The sequence below is a fragment of the Argopecten irradians genome, chromosome 5, assembly GCF_041381155.1.
Source record: "Argopecten irradians isolate NY chromosome 5, Ai_NY, whole genome shotgun sequence".
NCBI lineage: Eukaryota > Metazoa > Mollusca > Bivalvia > Pectinida > Pectinidae > Argopecten > Argopecten irradians.
Window position 1 is genome coordinate 51083327 of NC_091138.1, and position 27999 is coordinate 51111325.

A 27999-nucleotide genomic window follows, 5' to 3' on the forward strand; every position below is an offset into this window, starting at 1 on the left:
TCTTTAATTTGTTTCATTATATATTCTAACTCAGGTGACCGTTAAGGCCCATGGGCCTCTTGTTTTAGTTTAAAATCCTACTCCTCCTTCATCCTTGGATGGATTTCATCCATAATTTGTGTGAAACATTGGGGAAGGAAAATCATATTTTATCTAAATGAGCCTGGTCTGACCCCTAGGTGCTGATGGGTGGGGCCCCAAACGGGCAAATTTTCTTAATTTTAGCTTTATAATCCTACTCCTCCTTCATCCTTGGATGGATTTCATCCATATTTAGTGTGAAACATCATTGGGGAAGGACAATCATTTTTAGCTCATCTGGCCCGTCCGTCAACATTTCCTTTAAATTGCTACTAGTCATTGAGTTCTGCATGGATTGTAACCAAATTTGGCCACAAACATTCTTCGGAGAAGGGGAACAGAACTTGTATAAATTTTGGCGCTGACCCCACGGGGGCAGGAGGGACGGGGCCCAATAGAGGAAATAGAGGTAAATCCTATAAATCGTTACTTGACCTAGAGTTGTACATGGATTGTAACCAAATTTGGCCACAAACATCATTTGGGGAAGGGAACTGAAATTGTATAAATTTTGGCTCTGACCCTCTGGGGGCAGGAGGGGCGGGGCCAAGACGGGAAATTGAGGTAAATCCTATGAATCGCTACTTGACCTAGAGTTGTGCATGGATTGTAACCATATTTAGCCACAAGCGTCCTTGGAGGAAGGGGAACAGAACTTTTACAAATTTTGGCTCTAACCCCACAGGGGCAGGAGGGGTGGGGCCCAATAGGGGAAATAGAGGTAAATCCTATAAATCGCTACTGTATTTTCCGGAGTATAAGCCGCGACTTTTTTCCCTGAAAATTGGGTTTGCGGCATATACACCAGTGCGTCTTATCCGTGGACGAAAACCCAAATCTGACAATGTTTTTGCATTATTACGTCGTGATTTGCCAGTTTTGTTAAGTTATACATCGAACAAATCTCTTTAAAAGTGTTTAAAACATAAAATTTGCAATGAAAATACATTAAAGATGAAAATGTTTACGTATCAGATGCATGTTCATTCGTAAAATTGTTTAGTTCAAGGAAAATCTGCCGACTGAAACGTATTTGTTTACAATCACAACACGATTGCAGTTTAATAAAGTAATACATCGAAAAAAATCACTCTAAAAGTGTTTAAACGATGTAATATGTGATAAGAATTATAACGTACCAGATACATGTTCAATCGTAAAATCGTTTTATTCATGGAAAATCGGCTGAATGAAGCGTGGTTGTTTACAGTCACAACACAATGACGGACTGATTTCGCTATCGATTTGCTGCAGGATTGTTACCAAGAAAATAATAACTAAAACGTCAAAAATCATCAAATATCAAACAATAAGTTAAATATATTATTTAGATATTATGTGTGTGCAAGAAATGTCCGCAGACAGCAAGAAAACGATCTTCTGAATGACTGCTAACTTGCACACGTGCAAAACGACATCGGTGATATCTGACTGCATTTTCCACGTTCATAGTGAAATAAAGGTATGTTAATATATTATTTCGTGTTTGAAGTTGTGTTTTCCATGTCGAAAATTTATTTAAAAATCTATTGGTATTAAATATGTACATATTTATCCATGTTTGACGGAATACGGGCGACTTTTGTAGTGACAATTGTACCTCTTTCAAGCGAGCCGTTGGTTCCCTTGTCCTTTTATGTAGTATATAGTACACATGTATACACAGCAGACTTTCTCACAACCTACGTTACAAGTCCCTGTGCATGAGATTACTAGCTAACAAACAGTGAAAGAACACTCTAAACGAAGTCGATTGATACAGTAACTCTTTACACAAAGACATATTTAATGCACAAAATAAATAAAAAAAGAAATATAATCCATTCCTATGCATAACAACACTGAAGAAAGTATTTTACAGGCATACTGAAATGTGAGCGAGAGTAAGCATGAACTTAAACTTGCACATGTGCTAGTTACAGATATGTCGGTCAACAGGGGAATTTCCCAGAATCCTATCGCCGTGTTTATTTAGCTCACCGTAGTCCGTCGTCCGTCGTCCGTCCGTCCGTCGTCCGTCCGTCCGTCAACAATCGACTTCTTCTCAATAACCGCTGGTCGGATTTCAACAAAATTTGACTGGTAGCATCCATATGGGCTACTAACTGAAAATTGTACAAATGATTGGGCTGACCCCCCAGGGGCCTGAGGGGTGGGCCAAAAGGGGTCAATTTGGCAATTTCCATTTAAACGACTTCTTCTCTGAAACTAAGCATGGGATAGCACCCAAAATGCAATGGTAGCATCCTTATGGGGTGGGGATTCAAAATTGTACAAATGATGGGGTTGACCCCCTGGGGGCCTGAGGGGCGGGGTCAAAAGGGGTCAATTTGGCTATTTCCATTTAAACGACTTCTTCTCTGAAACTAAGCATGGAATAGCATCCATAATGCAATGGTAGCATCTTTATAAGGTGGGGATTCAAAATTGTACAAATGATGGGGTTGACCCCCCCAGGGGCCTGAGGGGCGGGGGCCAAAAGGGGTCAATTTGGCTATTTGCATATAAACGACTTCTTCTCTGAAACCAAGCATGGGATAGCACCCATAATGCAATGGTAGCATCCTTATAGGGTGGGGATTCAAAATTGTACAAATGATGGGGCTGACCCCCTGGGGGCCTGAGGGGCGGGGTCAAAAGTGGTCAATTTGGCTATTTCCATATAAACGACTTCTTCTCTGAAACTTAGCAAGAGATAGCACTCATAATGCATTGGTAGTATCGTTATAGGGTGGGGATTCAAAATTGTACAAATGATGGGGCTGACCCCCGGGGGGCCTAAGGGGCGGGGTCAAAAGGGGGGGTGTCAAAAGGGGTCAATTTGGCTATTTCCATATAAACGACTTCTTTTCTGAAACCAAGCATGGGATAGCACCTATAATGCAATGGTAGCATCCTTATAGGGTGGGGATTCCAAATTGTGCTAATGATGGGGCTGACCCCCTGGGGGCCTGAGGGGCAGGGTCAAAAGGGGCCAATTTGGCTATTTCTATATAAACGACTTCTTCTCTGAAACTAAGCATGGTATAGCACCCATAATACAATGGTAGCATCCTTATAGTATGGGGATTCAAAATTGTGCAAATGATAGGGCTGACCCTCCGGGGGCCTGAGGGGCGGGGTCAAAAGGGGTCAATTTGGCTATTTCCATATAAATGACTTCTTCTCTGCAACTAAGCATGGTATAGCACCCATAATGCAATGGTAGCATCCTTATAGGGTGGGGATTCCAAATTGTGCAAATGATAGGGCTGACCCCTGGGGGCCTGAAGGGTGGGGTCAAAAGGGGTTAATTTAGCTATTTCCATTTAAACCACTTCTTCTCTGCAACTAAGAATGGAAGAGCACTTATAATGCAATGGTAGCATCCTTATAGGGTTGGGATTTGAAATTGTACAAATGATAGGGCTGACCGCCGGGGCCTTAGACGGCAATAGATGTGAGGTCAAAAAGGTCAATTAGGCTACTATTTTCATATAAATTACCAGGTACTTTGTCTCTGAACCTATGTATTGGATAGCATATTTGTATGGTATCAATAGCATCATTGTATGGTTGTGATTCAAAATTAAACTTTGGGAGTCAATTTTGCTTATTTTTCCAATTGTCAGAGTCTTGTGATAATTACTAACAAAAAACCAGGTGAGCGATACAGGCCCTCTGGGCCTCTTGTTTACAATTAACCCAGCAATTCACGCTAAAAATATGTATATAACCAGAAATATAGTTCCATAAAAACACACGATACAATATAAGACGTAACGCAATAAGTCGATGGATTTTATGAATAGTAAAGAAGTTGTAAAGTGAGTTTGGCCAAAAGACATAACGGCCGAGTATAAAATAATATATATCATTACTGGGTTTGCGCTGGTGTTCCATAAATGAGGTCCTCAGATTGAATGGGGTCCTTTTTATACATCTATGACCGGATCGATTCTTGGTGTTATGGTCTTCTTTTGATTGCATGGTGATTATATATTTTTGTACTGGGGAGGAAGACACTGAGTCTGTAAATCCAGTTCTAATAGTTTTATTCTTCTTTTTGTTGGTATATCATTATTACAGTTCAGGTGTTATCTCATACTTCAACTCCATACTCGTTTGTTTACTTCCTTCATCATCACCACTACCTGGGGAATTATATCTTACTATCCATTGTCTCTGTCACTCTGTCATTCTGACCTGATGTTCTGCTCTCTTCTCCCTGACCTGTTCTCACTGACCACCTTCTCCCCCTGTCAACATGTTCTCTCTGATCACCTTCTATCTCTGTCTATCTCTTTCCTATTCATATTATATCTGTCATTAATCTATCTATCTAAATTCTCAAATTCTATTGGTTAATTACATCTTTAGGAGGTGTGGCTACATTTCACTTCACAAGTCTTTTGATGACCCTACTGTCCTGTCTCTGGACCAAGATTACATGTACACTGAATTATTCTAAATGAACCTTGCATCCTCCATAGACACCTCACAGACACTTTCTCACACTCCTGACCCCTTTGAGTCCTAATGACCCTATGTGTGGTCCTGGTCATCTAAACTGCTTTAACGATTAACTATAGCCTATATCAATTCTAATTACTCTCTCCATAGTTTCCCAATCTTTCTTTTTCAACTGTCATATATGCCTTTTCTCCCTTAAGTTTGTTCCACAAACTGAACAAATGATGTCAAATAGATAAAACCAATAATAAGATGATAATTTGCACATTTTCAAAAGTTCTTTCTGTAGCAAGTGATTGTTTGTAATTCATTATGTGCATGAGTTCGGGTGGTACTGGAGTTGGTTGGTTGTCCATATGAGGAGCCAAGAGACGGAAGGAGTCCAGCTGCAAACGAGACAGATGGTCACTTAATACATTACACCTGCCAGGGATGTGGCGCGAAGTGAACAAGATATTAAGTCTCATTGTGATAACTACTAAACGCCGGACCAGCTTCATTAGTGTCTTATCCTTACTCGTTTGTTTATTTATGATATCTACCACAGCGTGATTATCGCAGTGAAAAACGACGCAACGGTTTATCAATTGAGGGCCCCATAGTTCTAGAGCAAGTATTACAGCAAAAAATTCTTTCACTGTGATATGAATTAATGCCAATCCTTTGGCCATTCCCCAAACATCCACGATGCATAAAAAACACCACCGAAACCTATATTACTTGCATCAGTATAAAACTCTAATTGCAGCGAAGTTTCCCAACTATCTGTCAAAACATAGATGTTCCATTAAAAGAATCTAAAAATACTTTCCATGCGGCTTAATCAGCCCAGCCCTAGCCTCTTTGTTTAGCCTTCGAAGATGATGTGGCTTTGTCAAACCACAGGTGAGATCAATTAACCGACAGAGAAATGGGCGGCCCGGTAGAACTACACGACACGCAAAATTAAGCAAACCGATCAGGGATTGAAGTTCCTTCAGAGTCACTTTGCGTCGCTTGGATAGAGAGTTAATGTTGTTCCGCATTTTTAATACTTTATCCTGTGGAAGCCGTGCAACCATAGCTACACCATCCAACTCTATATGCCAAGAAATGTCAAACATGTTGTAGGGTATTCAGTTTTACTATCTTTTATCGGAATCGTCGTCTCCGAACAGAAACCCAAAAATTCGGTCCTTGAGGCATTGTTCAGTATTTGGGGGACCTACAAACAGGAAATCGTCTAGTACATGCACTACACCCACTACTTGCAATTTATGTTCTAAAATCCAGTGAATGGCTGTGCTAAACGTTTCAAATAACCGACATGAAATATAACATCCCATTGGTAAAACGCGATTGTAAAAATATTTATCCTCAATTTTGAAACTCAAAAGTTCATAATCGTTAGGATGAATTGGTATTAATCTAAATGCTGATTCAATGTCTGTTTTCGCCAACAACGCCCCTCTACCATATTTTTTGATCAATTTTATTGCATCATCGATAGACTGGTATATGTGACAGTAGAATTTTCGTGAGATATTCCGTCATTTATAGAACCTCCTGCAGGGAATGATAAGTGGTGAATTACTCTAAATTCGTTGGGCTCCTTCTTGGGGACGAGGCCTAAAGGGGATACTTGTAAATCAGGAAAAGGCGGATATGAAAAGGGGGCCCATACACCTACAGGAGTATAATTCCTTACTTATCTTATTCTTCAAAACATCAATGTTTTCTAAGGCCGACCTTAGATTGTTACAAGTTCTAAAAGTCTGTGGCCCTTCAAATTGGAGATGAAATCCGTTAGTAAACCCATTTTTTAAAAATTGAAATTTTGATCGCGGGTAATCTTGCAGATGATCGAAAAATATCTTAGTGTTTATAGGGGTTGGCAGTTCATTTTTGTGTAGATTTACGCTGTTGATTGTTTCCGGCCCCGTTTGACGACTGTTTGTCGGCATTAGCATTTGAGGCGGAAGCGGTAGCGTTGTGACATTTTTTTGAATGGTGTTTCCGCCACAGGCCCCATATCCATGGAAAAAATTACACCTGTTTCCCTTAAAACACTTTCCGTGTTTCTCAAATGCCCGACACACAGCCCGTTTGTGTGTGTTGGGTTTTTGACCGAGAAAGGGCTGCTGGGTACATAGATTTTTTAAACCTATGGCCGTTGCCTCCATGTAGAGCTCAGTATGTGGCATATGCCAAGGAATATGTGGATGAAGTTGACGCCACATACGATAATTACTATCGTAAAACATTGCAGCTCCTATACCCGACCTCTTGTTCAATGTTTGAACGATATCAGCGTACTTCATTAATTCAGAAGCAGCGTTGGGGTAAGCCTGAACATAAATAGATACAAAAATGTGGAAGGCAGAAAGCCACTGCTCGATGGATTTTATCGATGCAGTTTTGGCTGCCTGGCATAACACAAGTTGTTGCCCTTGCATTTCAAACCGCATGGGCTCTTTCTCCTGGGAGTTGCGTTTAATTAAATGACCAAATTCAACAAATTCGTTTGCGAAAATTTTTGCCTTTGTTTTGGGGTCAACAAACATATCCAGAGGTCGGCTTAAGTTAACTGCATTAAACGAGCATGCATAATTAGGAGTCTCACCTGCTACATTTATATAAATATAAAATATTAGGAAATGCCATTGGTGTTGTTGGTCTCTGATCCGCTGAACCGGAAGCTGCTCCAGGTCCCAAACTGACGGTACCGGTCATACTCATTGTGGGCGCTGATTGTTGAGATCCACTTGTTACATTGTTTAAGGTCGCTGGGCCTGGTTCAATATTTGCTGGTGTGTTTGGCAACGTAGTTGGAGTATTGACTGGCGTGTGTTCATTTAATGAGGTATTAGCGGGGGATGGATTAATGGTAAATCCCGCATCTTGAATGTATGATAAAAATTGAGCCGCCAGTTCAGGAACCAATACGGGCGTTGTGCTAGGACATGGAAGTGGCGGCGCCACGTTGGGACTTTGTCGTCTAGTAACATTGCGTGAAGGATCTCTCGATACCAAGGTATTATTGACCGCAGCCCGCCTTCGGGATCGCCGTACTGGCCCAGTAGAGCCGGAATTATCTGAAACAGAATTAACAAGGAAGTAATCCAATTCAATTTGTCATTATGCCTAAGTATTCGGACTGTCCCATAATGATAACGTTGTATTCCGGAATTTGCCCGAAAAACCGTACGCCCGGCCATTTCTCCGGCATATGGGCGTTCTCCAAGTATTTAACTACAGCAATTATAATTATGTTACCGGGCATACCCCTGGCATCGGGCATACCCCCGATATCTGGGCATTCCCCCAGAAACTAACAACATAATTATAATGATGACTGAACTTATATTTCCAGGCATACCCCCGGCATCTGGGCATTCCCCCAGGAAAAACAATTATAATTATGTTACCGGGCATACCCCCGATATCTGGGCATTCCCCCAGAAACTAACAACATAATTATAATTATGACTTAACTTATATTTCCGGGCATACCCCCGGCATCTGGGCATTCCCCCAGGAAAAACAACAATTATAATTATGTCACCGGCGCGGGCATACCCCCGGCATCGGGCATACCCCCGGCATCGGGCATACCCCCGATATCTGGGCATTCCCCCAGAAACTAAAAACATAATTATAATGATGACTTTACTTATATTTCCAGGCTTCCCCCCGGCATCTGGGCATTCCCCCAGGAAAAACAACAATTATAATTATGTTACCGGGCATACCCCCGGCATCGGGCATACCCCCGATATCTGGCCATTCACCCAGAAACTAACAACATAATTATAATGATGACTGAACTTATATTTCCGGGCATACCCCCGGCATCTGGGCATTCCCCCAGGAAAAACAACAATTATAATTATGTCACCGGGCATACCCCCGATATCTGGGCATTCCCCCAGAAACTAAAAACATAATTATAACTATGACTTTACTTATATTTCCGGGCATACCCCCGGCATCTGGGCATTCCCCCAGGAAAAACAACAACAATTATAATTAGAGGTACCTTTTCATAGTTTTTTCAAAACGAGTGGTCTCCCTTCATACGCGACATCAGTGATGAAAACATGGGATCCTAAAGGCGTAGGCCCCTATAGGTTAATTTTAAATTAAAATCGTAATAAGCCGATTTGCAGGAACGTCACGGCTGGTTATCTTAACTGTAATAGCCATATTACCTGGAATGCAATATTGCATAACTGAAGGATCAATGCGCGAGATTAACTCAGATTAACTCAGTACTGACAGTAAGTAACGACGCATCCCTGTGTCATTCAAATGAACCCCATCTCGAGAAAGATGGGGGAAAATACCATCCTTTAAGCCTTTGTGACGCCAAAAATAGCATTGATCCATTGTTTTACATCGTAATCGCAAGTTCATATTAATATTAGCTACAGCGGCGTTGTAATCCTTCACACGGACGTTTTTGGTATTACGACGATAAAACAATTGCATTAATCCAACTTTTGGCACGGATAATCCTGATACGAGCCACTCAACAATTTATAATAAATTACCAGTCAGTGATTCCTTAACCTCCGTAAAGCGTGGGCAGTCTAAATCATTACCCCGATTTGTAACAAAACCAAATCAGGATTGATCTCCAGTAGCACGTCTGTCACATCGCGTGCATAAATGTCCGGAAACTTTCCCCCATTTTTTCCGATCAAAGAAACATTGATATTCCTCGGATTTTCGTTAAACCCAAGATTTGCCCACGGTCCTTCTAATGAGCGATCAAGATGTTTAACAAAACTGTGTCCAATAATCACAATTTTCGACATTTCAAGGAGGAACACCTATATCGTAATACTATTGTGAACAATTCAAACACATGTATTAAAAGAAATTTTACACACAATAGATTATTTACAACAGGCACTGGTTACAAATGAAAGACATTAATGTACAGACCTTGTTCCTCCGTTGTTGTCCCTGTGAGACTGACCCTGTGGTCAGCGTACGCTTTCTATATGCAACGTGCTAAAATTAGCCGTAGATTAATGTCTTTCTTAACCCAGTAACCTCTTCACCGCAGTCAGCATCAGCTACAGTAATGCTATTGAAATACGACTTGTAAACAAACAACTTAATTAACTTGACACTTAATATACACATTTACTAACCGTAAATAACGTCAAAGCAATGTAACTGTAACATTCATAAAATACATTAAACAAGTTTAATTTGCATGTTTACCACTTTTTTTCCACTCATCCATGTTTTAATTGTCTCTGTTGTCTTGACACTCTAGGATTTCCAAGATACACATTGCAGTTTCCTTGTGACTTCTCAAAACAGTCACAACACATACTTGTGAATAACCATGAATTATTGAGTCACTTCTATTCAATTGTCCATTTCGTTATCTCTGTGACTACTAGCATATTGCACATGCAGTATATGTAGGTTCCATATGACACAATTAAGCAAAGTAGACTTATAATGATAAAAACAAAGACTATGTCATAAGAAAATTTTTCCTTTGACTTCCTCCTAACATGGAGGCACATGTTTATCGTCTAATGATAAGGTGTCACATGCCAGCCAATTTCAAATATTGGTCTGCTTTCCCTCAAACTTCTTTTGTAGTTTCCTACATTACAAGTATTTTAGAAAGTTACAACTTCCTATACTCAAGACTTAACTTGCCCATGAGACAATAACTGTAGTAATTTATCTTTTCTCAACTTGGTTCATGCATGAACTCTTAATTTCTCTTTGCTTATTGTTATGTACGACACTAAATACATGTAGTTATGAGATAAGGGAGATAACTCCTATAGCTTTTTAGCTCACCTGGCCCGAAGGGCCGGTGAGCTTATGTCATGGCGCGGCGTCCGTCGTCCGTCCGTCCGTCCGTCCGTCCGTCCGTCGTCCGTCCGTCCGTCAACATTTCCTTTAAATCGCTACTAGCCATAGAGTTCTGCATGGATTGTAACCAAATTTGGCCACAAACATCCTTTGGGGAAGGGGAACAGAACTTGTATAAATTTTGGCTCTGGTCCCCTGGGGGCAGGAGGGGCGGGGCCCAATAGGGGTAATAGAGGTAAATCCTTTAAATCGCTACTAGTCATAGAGTTCTGAATGGAATGTAACCAAATTTGGCCACAAACATCCTTGGGGGAGGGGGAACAGACCTTGTATAAATTTTGGCTCTGACCCCCTGGGGGCAGGAGGGGCGGGGCCCAATAGGGGAAATAGAGGTAAATCCTTTAAATCGCTACTTGTCCTAGAGTTCTGCATGGATTGTAACCAAATTTGACCACAAACATCCTTGGGGGAGGGGGAACAGAACTTGTATAAATTTTGGCTCTGGTCCCCCAGGGGCAGGAGGGGCGGGGCCCAATAGGGGAAATAGAGGTAAATCCTTTAAATCGCTACTTGTCCTAGAGTTCTACCTGAATTGTAACCAAATTCGGCCACAAACATCCTTGGGGGAAGGGGAACAGAACTTGTATAAATTTTGACTCTGGTTCCCCTGGGGGCAGGAGGGGCGGGGCCCAATAGGGGAAATAGAGGTAAATCCTTTAAATCGCTACTAGTCATAGAGTTCTGAATGGAATGTAACCAAATTTGGCCACAAACATCCTTGGGGGAAGGGGAACAGAACTTGTATAAATTTTGGCTCTGGTCCCCCGGGGGCAGGAGGGGCGGGGCCCAATAGGGGAAATAGAGGTAAATCCTTTAAATCGCTACTAGTCATAGAGTTCTGAATGGAATGTAACTAAATTTGGCCACAAACATCCTTGGGGGAAGGGGAACAGAACTTGTATAAATTTTGGCTCTGATCCCCCAGGGGCAGGAGGGGCGGGGCCCAATAGGGGAAATAGAGGTAAATCCTTTAAATCGCTACTTGTCGTAGAGTTCTGAATGGAATGTAACTAAATTTGGCCACAAACATCCTTGGGGGAAGGGGAACAGAACTTGTATAAATTTTGGCTCTGACCCCCCGGGGGCAGGAGGGGCGGGGCCCAATAGGGGTAATAGAGGTAAATCCTTTAAATCGCTACTTGTCATAGAGTTCTGAATGGAATGTAACCAAATTTGGCCACAAATATCCTTGGCCTGACCCCGGGGCAGAGGGGCGGAAGGGAATAGGGAAATCTTTAAACATAGTTCTGAACAATTTGTAGGGAACAGAACTGTATAAATTTTGGCTCTGGTCCCCCGGGGGCAGGAGGGGCGGGGCCCAATAGGGGTAATAGAGGTAAATCCTTTAAATCGCTACTAGTCATAGAGTTCTGAATGGAATGTAACCAAATTTGGCCACAAACATCCTTGGGGGAGGGGGAACAGACCTTGTATAAATTTTGGCTCTGACCCCCTGGGGGCAGGAGGGGCGGGGCCCAATAGGGGAAATAGAGGTAAATCCTTTAAATCGCTACTTGTCATAGAGTTCTGCATGGATTGTAACCAAATTTGGCCACAAACATCCTTGGGGGAAGGGGAACAGAACTTGTATAAATTTTGGCTCTGGTCCCCCGGGGGCAGGAGGGGCGGGGCCCAATAGGGGTAATAGAGGTAAATCCTTTAAATCGCTACTAGTCATAGAGTTCTGAATGGAATGTAACCAAATTTGGCCACAAACATCCTTGGGGGAGGGGGAACAGACCTTGTATAAATTTTGGCTCTGACCCCCTGGGGGCAGGAGGGGCGGGGCCCAATAGGGGAAATAGAGGTAAATCTTTTAAATTGCTTCTAGTCATAGAGTTCTGCATGGATTGTAACCAAATTTGGCCACAAACATCCTTGGGGGAAGGGGAACAGAACTCGTATAAATTTTGACTCTGGCCCCCCGAGGGCAGGACGGGTGGGGCCCAATAGGGGAAATAGAGGTAAATCCTATAAATCACTTCTTGTCCTAGAGTTTTGTTTGGATTGTGACCAAATTTGGCCATAAACATCCTTGGAAGAAGGGGAACAGAACTTGTATAAATTTTGGCTCTGACCCCCTGGGGGCGGGAGGGGTGGGGCCCAATAGGGGATTTAGAGGTTAATATTAAAATTCCTTCAGAAAAGAAACAATGAACCTGTATTCAGAACATTACTTGGCATTACAAACCAGGTGAGCGATACAGGCCCTCTGGGCCTCTTGTTTTATCAATACATCCTATAAAGGTCATATCATTAATCTAGGTTATAGAACTTTCTAGAATATAATCATGTATAAACAAATATGTTTGTAAACATGTTGATTTTAAGTAGAGATCTAGAATGATCTATTTCCAGAAAGTTATGTGTGTTTATTTGTTTACTGCTTTTAGTTAGATATTTCTAGAAGTAGAAGGTTCTCCAATATTCTTGAATTAGGGTTTAGCTATATATACTCCAGCTGCCCAAGGCTAATCAGAACTGTAATAAGACCTGTAATTAGACATATCAAGAATTGTACAGCGCCATATTAGATTCTATTGGGAGAGCTATTGTGACTTTATCTGTGGATTATTACAACACTTTGTGTGGATTTACTCATATTGCCTGGAACTTTACAAATCATCTGTGGACATTCATTTTCCTCGTGGATTTTTGATTATTGTTAATTTGAAACCTGGAAGGATCAAGGATTATACCAGGACATTCGCATACAGATAAGTAACACTTTAAATCATCGTATTACTCTTGTACCACCACCAATTACTTTAGATATTGTAAACCATCTCTGTATAATATTGTATATATAATTAAATTGTGTTTTGAATTTAGCTGCTGGTTTCTCATTTCTGTTATTCTGGGTCATAACATTATAAAAAGCTTCCCATTGCACATCAGTATGCTTATGAGAAGTAGCTATCTACCTGACAACTACCAATACCTAACCTATCCTCTAGGTTACAGTATTCCTTGAGAAAAAGATTCATATCAAGTACAGTTTTTAATACTAAATGTACCGTTCAAGGGGCTCTCATTACCATAATCTTTCCTTTATGGACCATAAACTATATTCCTAGCACATATTTACATTTTCCAAGAAAAAAAAATAATAATACCAAAGTTCCTAATAGTGCGGCCTAATTTATTATCGACTAGACTAGAGAACATAAATAATCTACCAAAAAGATAAGTTTATAATACTCAATCAGAAAAGAAAAGGACTGAAGTCTTTAGAAGCTCTGTATTATTTACTGTACATAAATGTACAACCTACATTCCTTCTCTATTCACTTACTGCATTGCCTTTTAATTTGTGTATCACTCTATATAATCATTTACATGAGTCTTTCTTTTTCTTCTTTTGTGTTCTACCTTATTCACAAAACTTTTCTAGAACTGGATTTTGTTTTCTTTTACTATTTTTTTCCACTTTTCTTGCTTACTTTTTGTTTAACTTTCCTAGCGTTTTATTTTTATCTTGCAGCCTTTTTCCTCAATAATTGGTGGTATACTCTTATTCATGATTAGGGACTAATTACTTTTGCTTTTTGAAATGACTGATGGTTTTGACCTTATTTGATTCTATCCTTTAAATATTTTTTTTTCTCCACTACTTTTACAATTAATTATGTCCTAATATTTCGTAAATTACATTTCTATCACTTTGCCTATCTAGATTTTGGATTTCTATGTTACAGGTTTTCTAAACTGGCTTTAATGTGACCCTTCTATTACTGATAACACAAAGTTTCTGAACCTACATTTTCTCGCAAAATGCCTGTACTCACCACAAAGACGATCTGGTTCCATCTCATTGTATTATCCTGGGTCTTGTCATTTTTCACAATGTTCCCTTTTTAAACATACAATTCAATTTTGTACATTTCCCGTCTGCTTCATTTTGAGCTGCCAGTTCCTGTTGTAGAGCAACTTGATGGTCACAGCTAGCATCCTCCTTTTCGTGAGTTTGGGCACTTCATGTTTTGGCCATATTGTCCCATAATTCCTATTAATTTTTAGGTCATCTGACCGAAGGTCAGGATGACCTATTGTCATCGTGTTTCGTCCGTCGTCGTGCGCCGTGCGCCGTGCGTCGTGCGTAAGACTATTTATACAAAAGCCTACTCCTCCTTAACCCTTGAGCGGATTACATCCATATTTGGTGTGAAACATCATTGGGGAAGGACAATCATATTTTATATAAATGAGCCTGGTCCGACCCCTTGGGGCTGAGGGGTGGGGCCCCAAAAGGGCAAATTTTCTTAATTTCAGCTTTAAAATCCTACTCCTCCTTCATCCTTGGATGGATTTCATCCATATTTGGTGTAAAACATCATTGGGGATGGACAATCATATTTTATATAAATGAGCCTTGTCCGACCCCTAGGGGCTGAGGGGTGGGGCCCCAAAAGGGCAAATTTTCTTAATTTAAGCTTTAAAATCCTACTCCTCTTTCATCCTTGGATGGATTTCATCCATATTTGGTGTGAAACATCATTGGGGAAGGACAATCATATTTTATATAAATGAGCCTGGTCCGACCCCTAGGGGCTGAGGGATGGGGCCCAAAAGAGGAAATTTTCTTAATTTAAGCTTTAAAATCCTACTCCTCCTTCATCCTTGAATGGATTTCATCCATATTTGGTGTGAAACATCATTGGGGAAGGACAATCATATTTTATATAAATGAGCCTGGTCTGACCCCTTGGGGCTGAGGGGTGGGGCCCCAAAAGGGCAAATTTTCTTAATTTTAGCTTTAAAATCCTACTCCTCTTTCATCCTTGGATGGATTTCATCCATATTTGGTGTGAAACATCATTGGGGATGGACAATCATATATTATATAAATGAGCCTTGTCCGACCCCTAGGGGCTGAGGGGTGGGGCCCCAAAAGGGCAAATTTTCTTAATTTTAGCTTTAAAATCCTACTCCTCCTTCATCCTTGGATGGATTTCATCCATATTTGGTGTGAAACATCATTGGGGATGGACAATCATATTTTATATAAATGAGCCTTGTCCGACCCCTAGGGGCTGAGGGGTGGGGCCCCAAAAGGGCAAATTTTCTTAATTTAAGCTTTAAAATCCTACTCCTCTTTCATCCTTGAATGGATTTCATCTATATTTGGTGTAAAATATCATTGGGGAAGGAAAATCATATTATATATAAATGAGCCTGGTCCGAACCCTAGGGGCTGAGGGGTGGGGCCCCGAAAGGGCAAATTTTCGTAATTTTAGCTTTAAAATCCTACTTCTCCTTCATCCTTGGATGGATATCATCCATATTTGGTGTGAAACATCGTTGGGGAAGGACAATCATATTTTATATAAATGAGCCTGGTGACCCCTAGGGGCAGAGGGGCGGGGCTCCAAAAGAGGAAATTTTCTTAATTTAAGCTTTAAAATCCTACTCCTCCTTCATCCTTGGATGGATTTCATCCATATTTGGTGTGAAACATCATTGGGGAAGGACAATCATATTTTATATAAATGAGCCTGGTCCGACCCCTAGGGGCAGAGGGACGGGGCCTAAAAAGGGGAAATTTTCTTAATTTAAGCTTTAAAATCCTACTAGTCCTTCATCCTTGGATGGATTTCATCCATATTTGGTGTGAAACATCATTGGGGAAGGACAATCCTATTTTATATATATGAGTCTGGTCCGACCCCTAGGGGCTGAGGTGTGGGGCCCCAAAAGGGCAAATTTTCTTAAATTTAGCTGGCCCACTTCCTGTTTTCAGATTTCGGTCTCCAATCTCAAGGAAAATTGGTCTATAGGGGTTTTAATTGATTCTGAAGGGGAACTTTAGGTGAGGACAATCATATTTTATAAAGGACCGAGCTAAGACCCATGGGGATAGTATGGCGGATGTCCAAAATGGAAGCTTTGCTGAAATTTGGCTTTAAAATTCGTAAATGGGTTACAACCATATATGGATGAAGGGCTACCAAGTTTGTTCAACGAATGACATTTACCTATTTCAGAAACTTACATATTCAACTAAGGAGTTCCTTGTATTGTTTATATTAATCGTTAACCAATACTTTATACTGTGACTTTGTTGTTTTGTGCAATGAGTCAGATGACCGTTAAGGCCCATGGGCCTCTTGTTAACATCTAGCATCCGTTTGTTAGGGTCTTCTTTACCAACATGATGTCTAGTCCATTGACATTGTCACAATTTTGAATATTACTTTTTTCCTTAATATCTCTGCAGTCCTTTTAAGTTGTATTCAAATGTTTCTCCTGTCTTCATCTTTTGTCTCTGCTGTTTTTAAACTAAGGAAAGTTTGCTTCCTCCTTGGCAGTCAATATTTCAGATACTGACATGTTCATCTTCTATCCCCTTCTTAACTTTATGACATTTTCATATTTTTGTTAACTATGTCCTGGTGTTCATCTCTTCCTTAAATTTCTCCATCACTGGTCAAATGTTTGCTATAGTACTTTTGACCATACCCGGATTCTCACATCAAATATGACCGGATCGATTCTTGGTGTTATGGTTTTCTTTTGATTGCATGGTGATTATATATTTTTGTACTGTGGAGGAAGACACAGAGTCTGTAAATCCAGTTCTAATAGTTTTATTCTTCTTTTTGTTGGTATATCATTATTACAGTTCAGGTGTTATCTCATACTTCAACTCCATACTCGTTTGTATACATGTACTTCCTTCATCATCACCACTACCTGGGGAATTATATCTTACTATCCATTGTATCTGTCACTCTGTCATCTCCCCCTGTCAACATGTTCTCTCTCTGATCTCCTTCTATCTCTGTCTATCTCTTTCCTATTCATATTATATCTGTCATTAATCTATCTATCTAAATTCTCAAATTCTATTGGTTAATTACATCTTTAGGAGGTGTGGCTACATTTCACTTCACATGTCTTTTGATGACCCTACTGTCCTGTCTCTGGACCAAGATTACATGTACACTGAATTATTCTAAATGAACCTTGCATCCTCACACTATTGTCCATAGACACCTCACAGACACTTTCTCACACTCCTGACCCCTTTGAGTCCTAGGGGCCGCGGTGGCCGAGTGGTTAAGATGTCCCGACATATTACCACAAGCCCTCCACCTCTGGGATGCGGGTTCGAATCCCATGTGGGGCAGTTGCCAGGTACTGACCGCTGACCGGTGGTTTTTCTCCGGGTACTCCGGCTTTCCTCCACCAACAAACCTGGCACGTCCTTACATGACCCTGGCTGTTAATAGGACGTAAAACTAAAAACAAAACAAAAAAAAACTTTGAGTCCTAATGACCCTATGTGTGGTCCTGGTCATCTAAACTGCTTTAACAATTAACTATAGCCTATATCAATTCTAATTACTCTCTCTATAGTTTCCCAATCTTTCTTTTTCAACTGTCATACATCCTTGATATACAAAGTTCATTTGTTTTTTTATTTCAAGTTTTATACGATCTTTGATCAATCTAAATGATTCAACCTGCGGGCCGATTATAAACAATCAGGTAAAAAGTGGTTTTAAAAGCATTTAGCGTTTCATGTAGTTCGACAAAACACATCAAATTAATGAGAATAATTAAAACAGATGACATGGATGGTTTAGCTGTACTTTTTTTGGTAGATTTACAACTTTATCCTTGCGTGTTCAATCGATACAATCCATAAATATCTTCATGCGTGCTAAAATTCCTTCCACGGTAAAAAAAATTGTGAGTCCATATTCGTCATATCTTCTAGGTCCAAAATCTGCTGCATAAAGCCCTTGAATACATTATTGTTTTTGTCAAAACTGCATACTACTTTTAAAATCACTGCTCCGTTAAATCAGTATCATTTAGTACAGTAGTTGAGTGATGACATGCTGTGAGAACACGTGGACGACATTACATCTTTTGTTTATCTGTATACAATTAATTGAAAGAAGTCTACAAATAGTCAATTAAAGAAGTCGTATCAGCTGACTGCATGGCTATAATATTTAAAATTGTCTGAAAAATGAACATTATTCTTTATGAAAAATGTCACTGTGCCTCATGGGCTATGTCATGAATACCATTACCCAATCACATAACCAGGGTATCTTGATTGGTATTAATTGACTCCGCGCCTTGTCATCACTTCTCTTACTGAATCTTGACAGCTACCTGACTTCAGTAACAAGCGGCCCTTAAATAACCTTGGGGCCCAGTTGGGAGTCGTTTTTTCTGTGGGCTTAGTTGTCTATCTTCACAATTTTGAAGGGGGACTTCTAACACGACCATGAAGATTTGTCTCATACTGTTTTAGAGCTAATATTTCGCGATGACATAGTGACCTTGATGATGCAACATATCGATTTGATATGGTCCAAAGTTAGCTTGTGGAGTGATCGCATTTGTGTTAGGTACTTGAACACAACTAGAAGTGACTGGTTAGCTTGAAAAATTTGGACGTGAATATACTAACCTAAGAATACGGATGTAACATATAGTAACTAGTACTAAGGGTCTATATTTATACAGGAGGTTTTCGTAGAGACTTGGCTATAATAATATATTTTATATCTAAGTCTTTGGTTTTCGTTATTAAAATATCTTTGCGCTATGAAACTTGTGATGTCGATCACCTCACCTTGGTACTCGCCGATGAAACATGGCCAATCCGATACCTGTCGACAGAAATGAAGTTTTACGACAAATAATATAATGAACTTTTTTATTGGTTTCAAAACGAATATAAATCTTTGGCAGTAGCAATTTCATAATGTTTTCTTCAGCTCTGATCCTACGACATCTGAAACAAGAACTTAAAAGTAGACAAAAAAATCTAGAACACTTAATGGACTACAGAGGACTCCACATAATTGAATAACGGTTATTTGAATATTTCGGTTATTTGCATAAAATTCTGCGGTCTTTATTTTTTCCTTCTTTATCTTTGTTTTTCAACTTCGTGTATTTGAATAGACTTTTCCGTGACCTCCAGTTATTTGAATAAAATATTTGTGAAATTTTGTGAAATTCTAAAAATTAAATCGAATATTTTTCAATTTTGCAATATATTTTTAGCGAAATCATCATGGTGACAGATTATCGTTATCATATGGCTTGTTTTTTTATGCATGAATCTGCAAAGGTATTCGACGCTGTTAGGATTTACATCAGCAGCGGTAGATCATTACTTTAGTGTAATCACTGACTCAAACATCTAATTAAAGCATTTGCACTTTCAAATATGTTTATTTATTAACGTAACGTAATGTAACGTACCTTAGTTCGCGATCGGTTGGAGATACCATGCTTCCTTACAACAATCGCCATCCATGAGTAGTCACGTTAAACCAGAGTCTTGTTGACTACGACAGACATGTGCGTATCAAGCATGACGTTGAGCGAGACATAAAAGCATGCAAAGTCGGCGTGCAATGACTACCGCAAGTTTCGTATGTAGGATACAAAAGATACTTGCTACGTTGTTTCATTGCTACTTCAAAATTCAGTGAATGCATGGCTTCATCACCTGCCACCATTTTCGAATTCATACACATGTGTCAAAACAACACTGCTAGGCCTAGTTGATCGGCACTTTGAAGTTTAATCACGATCGTAAGTTCATTTTGCCAGGCAAATGTGCGTAAATTTGTTTATTATTTAGGTTTGAATTGCAGACACAAATTCAATCCTGTTTAGTTATTGCATTTGATATCGATCTTTTAGCTGTTTCTCAAAGATTCACATGGCGATCTAACGTAAACAAGAATCTAATATTGAAATATTTTTTGTTATTAAACAATTAAAATCGATTTACATCTTCGAAAATAATTACTTGTTGTTCGTTATCAAGTAAACAAAACGAAATCTATTTGCCTGTTCACATATAATGTACATATGTGTGGGGTCAAACGGAGGTGCAAAATGCCATCACCGCCTATTCGAATACTCCGGTTATTTGCATATTTTCTTCTGGAAAATGACTTATTCAAATAAGCGGAATCCTCTGTATTTACTGGAAATACTTTTCATACAAAAAAATGTTGAATAGATAGAAACAGAGACATAGATAATTTAATTATTACTATCTAAATCTCTGATAGAAATGAAGAAAAACCCACCAAACCACGACCACGGATTTATAATTGAAAAGGATTCGTCACTATCCCTTTGTAAACACTACTAAACACCACGGTCGATGTCTATAAACCGAGAATAAAAACCATTTTTTCTCAACAGATAATTAAACTATTATCAAGTCAAAAGAAATACCAAAGAAAATTTCACACTGTTTAGTACTTGCTTTAAAGAAGGAAGATTCGGAAGAAATTTTTAAATTTTTCATTAAAAATAGGACAGCTCATGAATTGACAGCATGCTTCAGAAAGTAAGACGGTATAACCCTCGCACCCACAAGCTACATCAAAGGCTGTGCCGCCGGATATCAAAGGAAAATCAGTCGTCGCCCAACGTCACAGTCAGTGCACAAAGACAAAAGCTCCTGCGCCTGACTTGCCCAAAACCCAGTGTGACTTACTTGTTTTAGCTTTAAAATCCTAGTCCTCCTTAACCCTTCAGTGGATTTCATGCATATTTTGTGTAAAACATCATAGAGGAAGGATTATCATATATTATATAAACGAGTTAGAGGGGCGGGGCTCAGAAGGAGGAACTTTAGTTGAGGACAATAATATTTTATAAAGGACCGAGGTAAGACCCATGGGGATAAAACGGCGGGGATCCAAAAATGGGAGCTTTGCTGAAATTTGGCTTTCAAATCTAATTCCTCCTTAATCCTTGAATATAATTGACAGGAGCCACTGGAGGTTGTTTTAATAATTGCTGAGCCTGAAGATAGTCTTTCCCATCTAGAGAAGCACCGACGTCCCTCAGGTGATTCTGGTATTGGATCTTTAAGCCATGAGATGTGTATTGAGGACAATATCAGGTTTTCTAGTGACATAGCCTGTTATTCAGCATCCGATAGAAAACTCCTCACCAAGGCACATGCAGGTAAGTTACTCAGAAACTCATAATACTTTAGGCCTCTTTTAATTGTCAAAAGTGTGAGAAATAAAGCAAAAAGTCAAAATCATGAAGTATTGATATCCATCAAGTTATAACATAAAATGTTTGATCCAGAGTTTTAAAGAGAAAAGCATAGTAATCTTGTGTGCTTATATTATAAAAGGATTATCTAATATTTTTGCTAATTGTATCAATTTGTATAAATGTCTAGAAATAGTTTTTGACATATTAGTTAGAATTAACAGATTTTTAGCTCACCTGGCCCAAAGGGCCGGTGAGCTTATGCCATGGCGCGGCGTCCGTCGTCCGTCGTCCGTCCGTCCGTCCGTCCGTCTGTCTGTCCGTCAACATTTCCTTTAAATCGCTACTAGTCATAGAGTTCTGCATGGATTGTGACCAAATTTGGCCACAAACATCCTTGGGGGAAGGGGAACAGAACTTGTATAAATTTTGGCTCTGACCCCCCAGGGGCAGGAGGGGCGGGGCCCAATAGGGGAAATAAAGGTAAATCCTATAAATCGCTACTAGTCATAGAGTTCTGCATGGATTGTAACCAAATTTGGCCACAAGCATCCTTGGGGGAAGGGGAACTGAACTTGTATAAATTTTGGCTCTGAGCCCCGGGGGCAGGGGGGCGGGGCCCAATAGGGGAAATAAAGGTAAATCCTATAAATCGCTACTTGTCCTAGAGTTCTGCATGGATTGTGACCAAATTTGGCCACAAACATCCTTAGGAGAAGGGGAACAGAACTTGTATAAATTTTGGCTCTGACCCCCTGGGGGCAGGAGGGGCGGGGCCCAATATAGGAAATAAAGGTAAATCATATAAATCGCTACTAGTCATAGAGTTCTTCATGGATTGTAACCAAATTTGGCCACAAACATTCTTTGGGGAAGGGGAACAGAACTTGTATAAAATTTGGCTCTGACCCCCCGGGGGCAGGAGGGGCGGGGCCCAATAGGGGAAATAAAGGTAAATCCTATAAATCGCTACTAGTCATAGAGTTCTGCATGGATTGTAACCAAATTTGGCCACAAGCATCCTTGGGGAAGGGAAACAGAACTTGTATAAATTTTGGCTCTGAGCCCCCGGGGGCAGGAGGGGCGGGGCCCAATAGGGGAAATAAAGGTAAATCCTATAAATCACTACTTGTCCTAGAGTTCTGCATGGATTGTAACCAAATTTGGCCACAAGCATCCTTGGGGGAAGGGGAACTGAACTTGTATAAATTTTGGCTCTGAGCCCCGGGGGCAGGGGGGCGGGGCCCAATAGGGGAAATAAAGGTAAATCCTATAAATCGCTACTTGTCATAGAGTTCTTCATGGATTGTAACCAAATTTGGCCACAAACATTCTTTGGGGAAGGGGAACAGAACTTGTATAAAATTTGGCTCTGACCCCCCGGAGGCAGGAGGGGCGGGGCCCAATAGGGGAAATAAAGGTAAATCCTATAAATCGCTACTAGTCATAGAGTTCTGCATGGATTGTAACCAAATTTGGCCACAAGCATCCTTGGGGAAGGGAAACAGAACTTGTATAAATTTTGGCTCTGAGCCCCCGGGGGCAGGAGGGGCGGGGCCCAATAGGGGAAATAAAGGTAAATCCTATAAATCACTACTTGTCCTAGAGTTCTGCATGGATTGTGACCAAATTTGGCCACAAACATCCTTAGGAGAAGATGAACAGAACTTTTATAAATTTTGACTCTGACCCCCCAGGGGCAGGAGGGGCGGGGCCCAATATGGGAAATAAAGGTAAATCCTATAAATCGCTACTTGTCCTAGAGTTCTGCATGGATTGTGACCAAATTTGGCCACAAACATCCTTTGGAGAAGGGGAACAGAACTTGTATAAATTTTGGCTCTGACCCCCCGGGGGCAGGAGGGGCGGGGCCCAATAGGGGAAATAAAGGTAAATCCTATAAATCGCTACTAGTCATAGAATTCTGCATGGATTGTAACCAAATTTAGCCACAAACATCCTTAGGAGAAGGGGAACAGAACTTGTATAAATTTTGGCTCTGACCCCCTGGGGGCAGGAGGGGCGGGGCCCAATATAGGAAATAAAGGTAAATCATATAAATCGCTACTAGTCATAGAGTTCTTCATTGATTGTAACCAAATTTGGCCACAAACATTCTTTGGGGAAGGGGAACAGAACTTGTATAAAATTTGGCTCTGACCCCCCAGGGGCAGGAGGGGCGGGGCCCAATAGGGGAAATAAAGGTAAATCCTATAAATCGCTACTTGTCCTAGAGTTCTGCATGGATTGTGACCAAATTTGGCCACAAACATCCTTGGGAGAAGGGGAACAGAACTTGTATAAATTTTGGCTCTGACCCCCTGGGGGCAGGAGGGGCGGGGCCCAATAGGGGAAATAAAGGTAAATCCTATAAATCGCTACTAGTCATAGAGTTCTGCATGGATTATAACCAAATTTGGCCACAAACATCCTTGGGGGAAGGGGAACAGAGCTTGTATAAATTTTGGCTCTGACCCCCAGGGGGCAGGAATGGTGGGGCCCAAGAGGGGAATTAGAGGTAAATATTCAAATTTCTTCAGAAAATAAACAATGAACCTGTATCCAGAATATTACTTTGCATTACAAACCAGGTGAGCGATACAGGCCCTCTGGGCCTCTTGTTTCAATATCATGGCAATTGCATGACTGATTAGAATAAGTAATGTTTTGTAATTTGAAACATGAAGCATATGTGTCTTTTCATTACCACATGTTAAACTCATCATAAATATTAAAATTAATGATTCCCTGTTAAAAAAAATAGACGTCATATGGGAAGGAATATAAAAGAGTTAGGTCCAATCATATTTTATAAAGGACCGAGGTAAGACCCATGGGGATAGAACAGCGGGGGTCCAAAATTGAGTACAAAAAGAGTTTTGCTGATATTTGGCTTTAAAATCTGACTCCTCTTTAATCCTTGAATGGGTTACAACCATATATAGATCAAGGGCTACCAAGTTTGTTCAACAAATGACATTTACATATTTCAGAAACTTATATATTCAACTCAGGAGTTCCTTGTATTGTTTAAATTAATTGTTAAACACTACTTTATACTGTGACTTTGTTGTTTTGTGCCATGAGTCAGAAGACCGTTAAAGCCCATGGGCCTCTTGTTTTATTTTCAAACTTAGCTTTAAAATTTGTTGTAAAACCTTTACAGTTCCTTTACATTCAAACTGTTTAAAATTTGTAATTCCTTTATTTTGACAATTTACATATATATACTTTGATGTTAAAATTCATTAATTCCTTGATGTTAAAATTCATCAATTCCTTGATGTTAAAATTCATTAATTCCTTGATGTTAAAAGTCATCAATTCCTTGATTTTAAAATTCATCAATTCCTTGATTTCAAAATTAATTATTTCCTTGATGTTAAAATTAATTAATTCCTTGATGATAAAATTCATTAATTCCTTGGTGTTAAAATTCATTAATTCCTTGATGTTAAAATTCATCAATTCCTTGATTTTAAAATTCATCAATTCCTTGATGTTAAAAGTCATCAATTCCTTGATGTTAAAATTCATTAATTCCTTGATGTTAAAATTCATCAATTCCTTAATGTTAAAATTCATTAATTCCTTGATGTTAAAAGTCATCAATTCCTTGATTTTAAAATTCATCAATTCCTTGATGTCAAAATTCATTAATTCCTTAATGTTAAAATTAATTAATTCCTTGATGATAAAATTCATTAATTCCTTGGTGTTAAAATTCATTAATTCCTTGATGTTAATATTCATCAATTCCTTAATGTTAAAATTCATTAATTCCTAGATGTTAAAATTCATCAATTCCTTGATTTTAAAATTCATCAATTCCTTGATGTCAAAATTCATTAATTCCTTAATGTTAAAATTAATTAATTCCTTGATGATAAAATTCATTAATTCCTTGGTGTTAAAATTCATTAATTCCTTGATGTTAAAATTCATTAATTCCTAGATGTTAAAATTCATCAATTCCTTGATGTGAAAATTCATTAATTCCTTGATGTTAAAATTCATTAATTCCTTGATGTTAAAATTCATCAATTCCTTGATATTAAAATTCATTAATTCCTTGATGTTAAAATTCATCAATTCCTTGATGTTGAAATTCATCAATTACTTGATGTTAAAATTCATCAATTCCTTGATGTTAAGATCCATCAATTCCTTGATGTTAAAATCCATCAATACATTGATACAGATATGTGTTCGCTGAGTGAGGAAGAGAGGAGGGATGTACTGATTACACTGCTTAGTCAGGTGTGGAGTAACGAGGGACTCGAAGAAAGAACTGCCTATACATGTTCCTGTCTCATCCAGGTATGCTCATGAAAATGTGGAAAGCGACATATTACCATTTAGAGCTGATTTCGTGTCATACATTCACATTTATTTTTACCTGGTTTTTTAGCTCACCTGGCCCAAAGGGCCGGTGAGCTTATGTCATGGCGCGGCGTCCGTCCCTCCGTCCGTCCGTCCGTCTGTCAACATTAAATTTAAATCGCTACTAGTCATAGAGTTCCGCATGGATTGTGACCAAATTTGGCCATGAACATCCTTGGGTGAAGGGGAACAGAACTTGTATAAATTTTGGGCTCTGACCCCACAGGGGCAGGAGGGGCGGGGCCCAATAGGGGTAATAGAGGTAAATCCTATAAATCGCTACTTGTCCTAGAGTTCTACATGGATTGTAACCAAATTTGACCATAAACATCCATGGGGGAAGGGGAACAGAACTTGTATAAATTTCGGCTCTGACCCCCCCGGGGGCAGGAGGGGCGGGGTCCAATAGGGGAAATAGAGGTAAATCCTATAAATCGCTACTTGTCCTAGAGTTCTGCACGGAATGTAATCAAATTTGGCCACAGACATCCTTGGGGGAAGGGGAACAGAACTTGAATGAATTTAGGCTCTGACCACCCCCTCCCCCCCGGGGCAGAAGGGGCGGGGCCCAATAAGGAAATAGAGGTAAATCCTATAAATCGCTACTTGTCCTAGAGTTCTGCATGGATTGTAACCAAATTTGGCCACAAACATCCTTGGGTGAAGGGGAACAGACCTTGTATGAATTTCCGCTCTGACCCCCCGGGGGCAGGAGGGGCGGGGCCCAATAGGGGAAATAGAGGTAAATCCTATAAATCGCTACTTGTCCTAGAGTTCTGCATGGATTGTAACCAAATTTGGCCACAAACATCCATGGGGGAAGGGGAACAGAACTTGTATAATTTTTGGCTCTGACCCCCCAGGGGTAGGAGGGGCAAGGTCCAATAGGGGAAATAGAGGTAAATCCTTTAAATCGCTACTTGTCCTAGAGTTCTGCATGGAATGTAACCAAAATCGGCTACAAACATCCTTGGGGGAAGGGGAACAGAACTTGTATAAATTTTGGCTCCCCCCCCCCCCCCCCCCCCCAGGGCAGGAGGGGTGGGGCCCAATATGGGAAATAGAGGTAAATCCTATAAATCGCTACTTGTCCTAGAGTTCTGCATGGATTGTAACCAAATTTAGCCAAAAACATCCATGGGGGAAGGGGAACAGAACTTGTATAATTTTTGGCTCTGACCCCTCAGGGGTAGGAGGGGCAAGGTCCAATAGGGGAAATAGAGGTAAATCCTATAAATCGCTACTTGTCCTAGAGTTCTGCATGGAATGTAACCAAAATCGGCTACAAACATCCTTGGGGGAAGGGGAACAGAACTTGTATAAATTTTGGCTCCGATCCCCCCCAGGGCAGGAGGGGTGGGGCCCAATATGGGAAATAGAGGTAAATCCTATAAATCGCTACTTGTCCTAGAGTTCTGCATGGATTGTAACCAAATTTAGCCAAAAACGTCCATGGGGGAAGGGGAACAGAACTTGTATAAATTTCGGCTCTGACCTTTCCGGGGCAGGAGGGGCGGGGCCCAATAGGGGAAATAGAGGTAAATCCTATAAATTGCTACTTGTCCTAGAGTTCTGGATGGATTGTAACCAAATTTGGCCACAAACATCCTTGGGAGAAGGGGAACAGAACTTGTATAAATTTTGGCTCTGACCCCCCAGGGGAAGGAGGGGCGGGGCCCAATAGGGGAAGTAGAGGTAAATCCTATAAATCGCTACTTGTCCTTAAGTTCTACATGGAATGTAATCAAATTTGGCCACAAACATTCTTGAGTGAAGGGGAACAGAACTTGTATAAATTTTGGCTCTGACCCCCTGGGGGCAGGAGGGGTGGGGCCCAATAGGGAATTTAGAGGTAAATATTCAAATTCCTTCAGAAAAGAAACAATGAACCTGTATTCAGAACATTACTAGGCATTACAAACCAGGTGAGCGATACAGGCCCTCTGGGCCTCTTGTTTTGTTTGTTTTTTGAGTTTTTAGCCATTGTTAAACTTTTAGCTACCCACATTGCAAGTATTCAAGTTGAAACATGATGCTAATAACTTAGTACTAATTTTAAAATTGACTTTAATCAAGACAATACTCCAAATTATAATTAGTAGCTAGTATTTGAATTGTCCATTTTGTGTGTATCTCTCACAACAGCTGTGCATGGTTTCTGAACCTTTGGAAGTTAGATGTCTGATTTCT

The 27999-nt window shown here is 40.0% G+C and overlaps 1 protein-coding gene across 1 annotated transcript in view; it reads left to right on the forward strand.

Annotated features, from left to right (window-relative positions):
• The window catches only part of LOC138324151 (uncharacterized), a 77843-nt gene that overhangs the window by 45630 nt on the left and 4214 nt on the right, over positions 1–27999 (forward strand). The window contains exons 4-5 of the mRNA XM_069269236.1: positions 21192–21390; positions 25628–25746. Of these exons, the coding sequence (XP_069125337.1) occupies positions 21192–21390; positions 25628–25746 (318 nt within the window). The remainder of the gene's footprint in view (positions 1–21191; positions 21391–25627; positions 25747–27999) is intronic.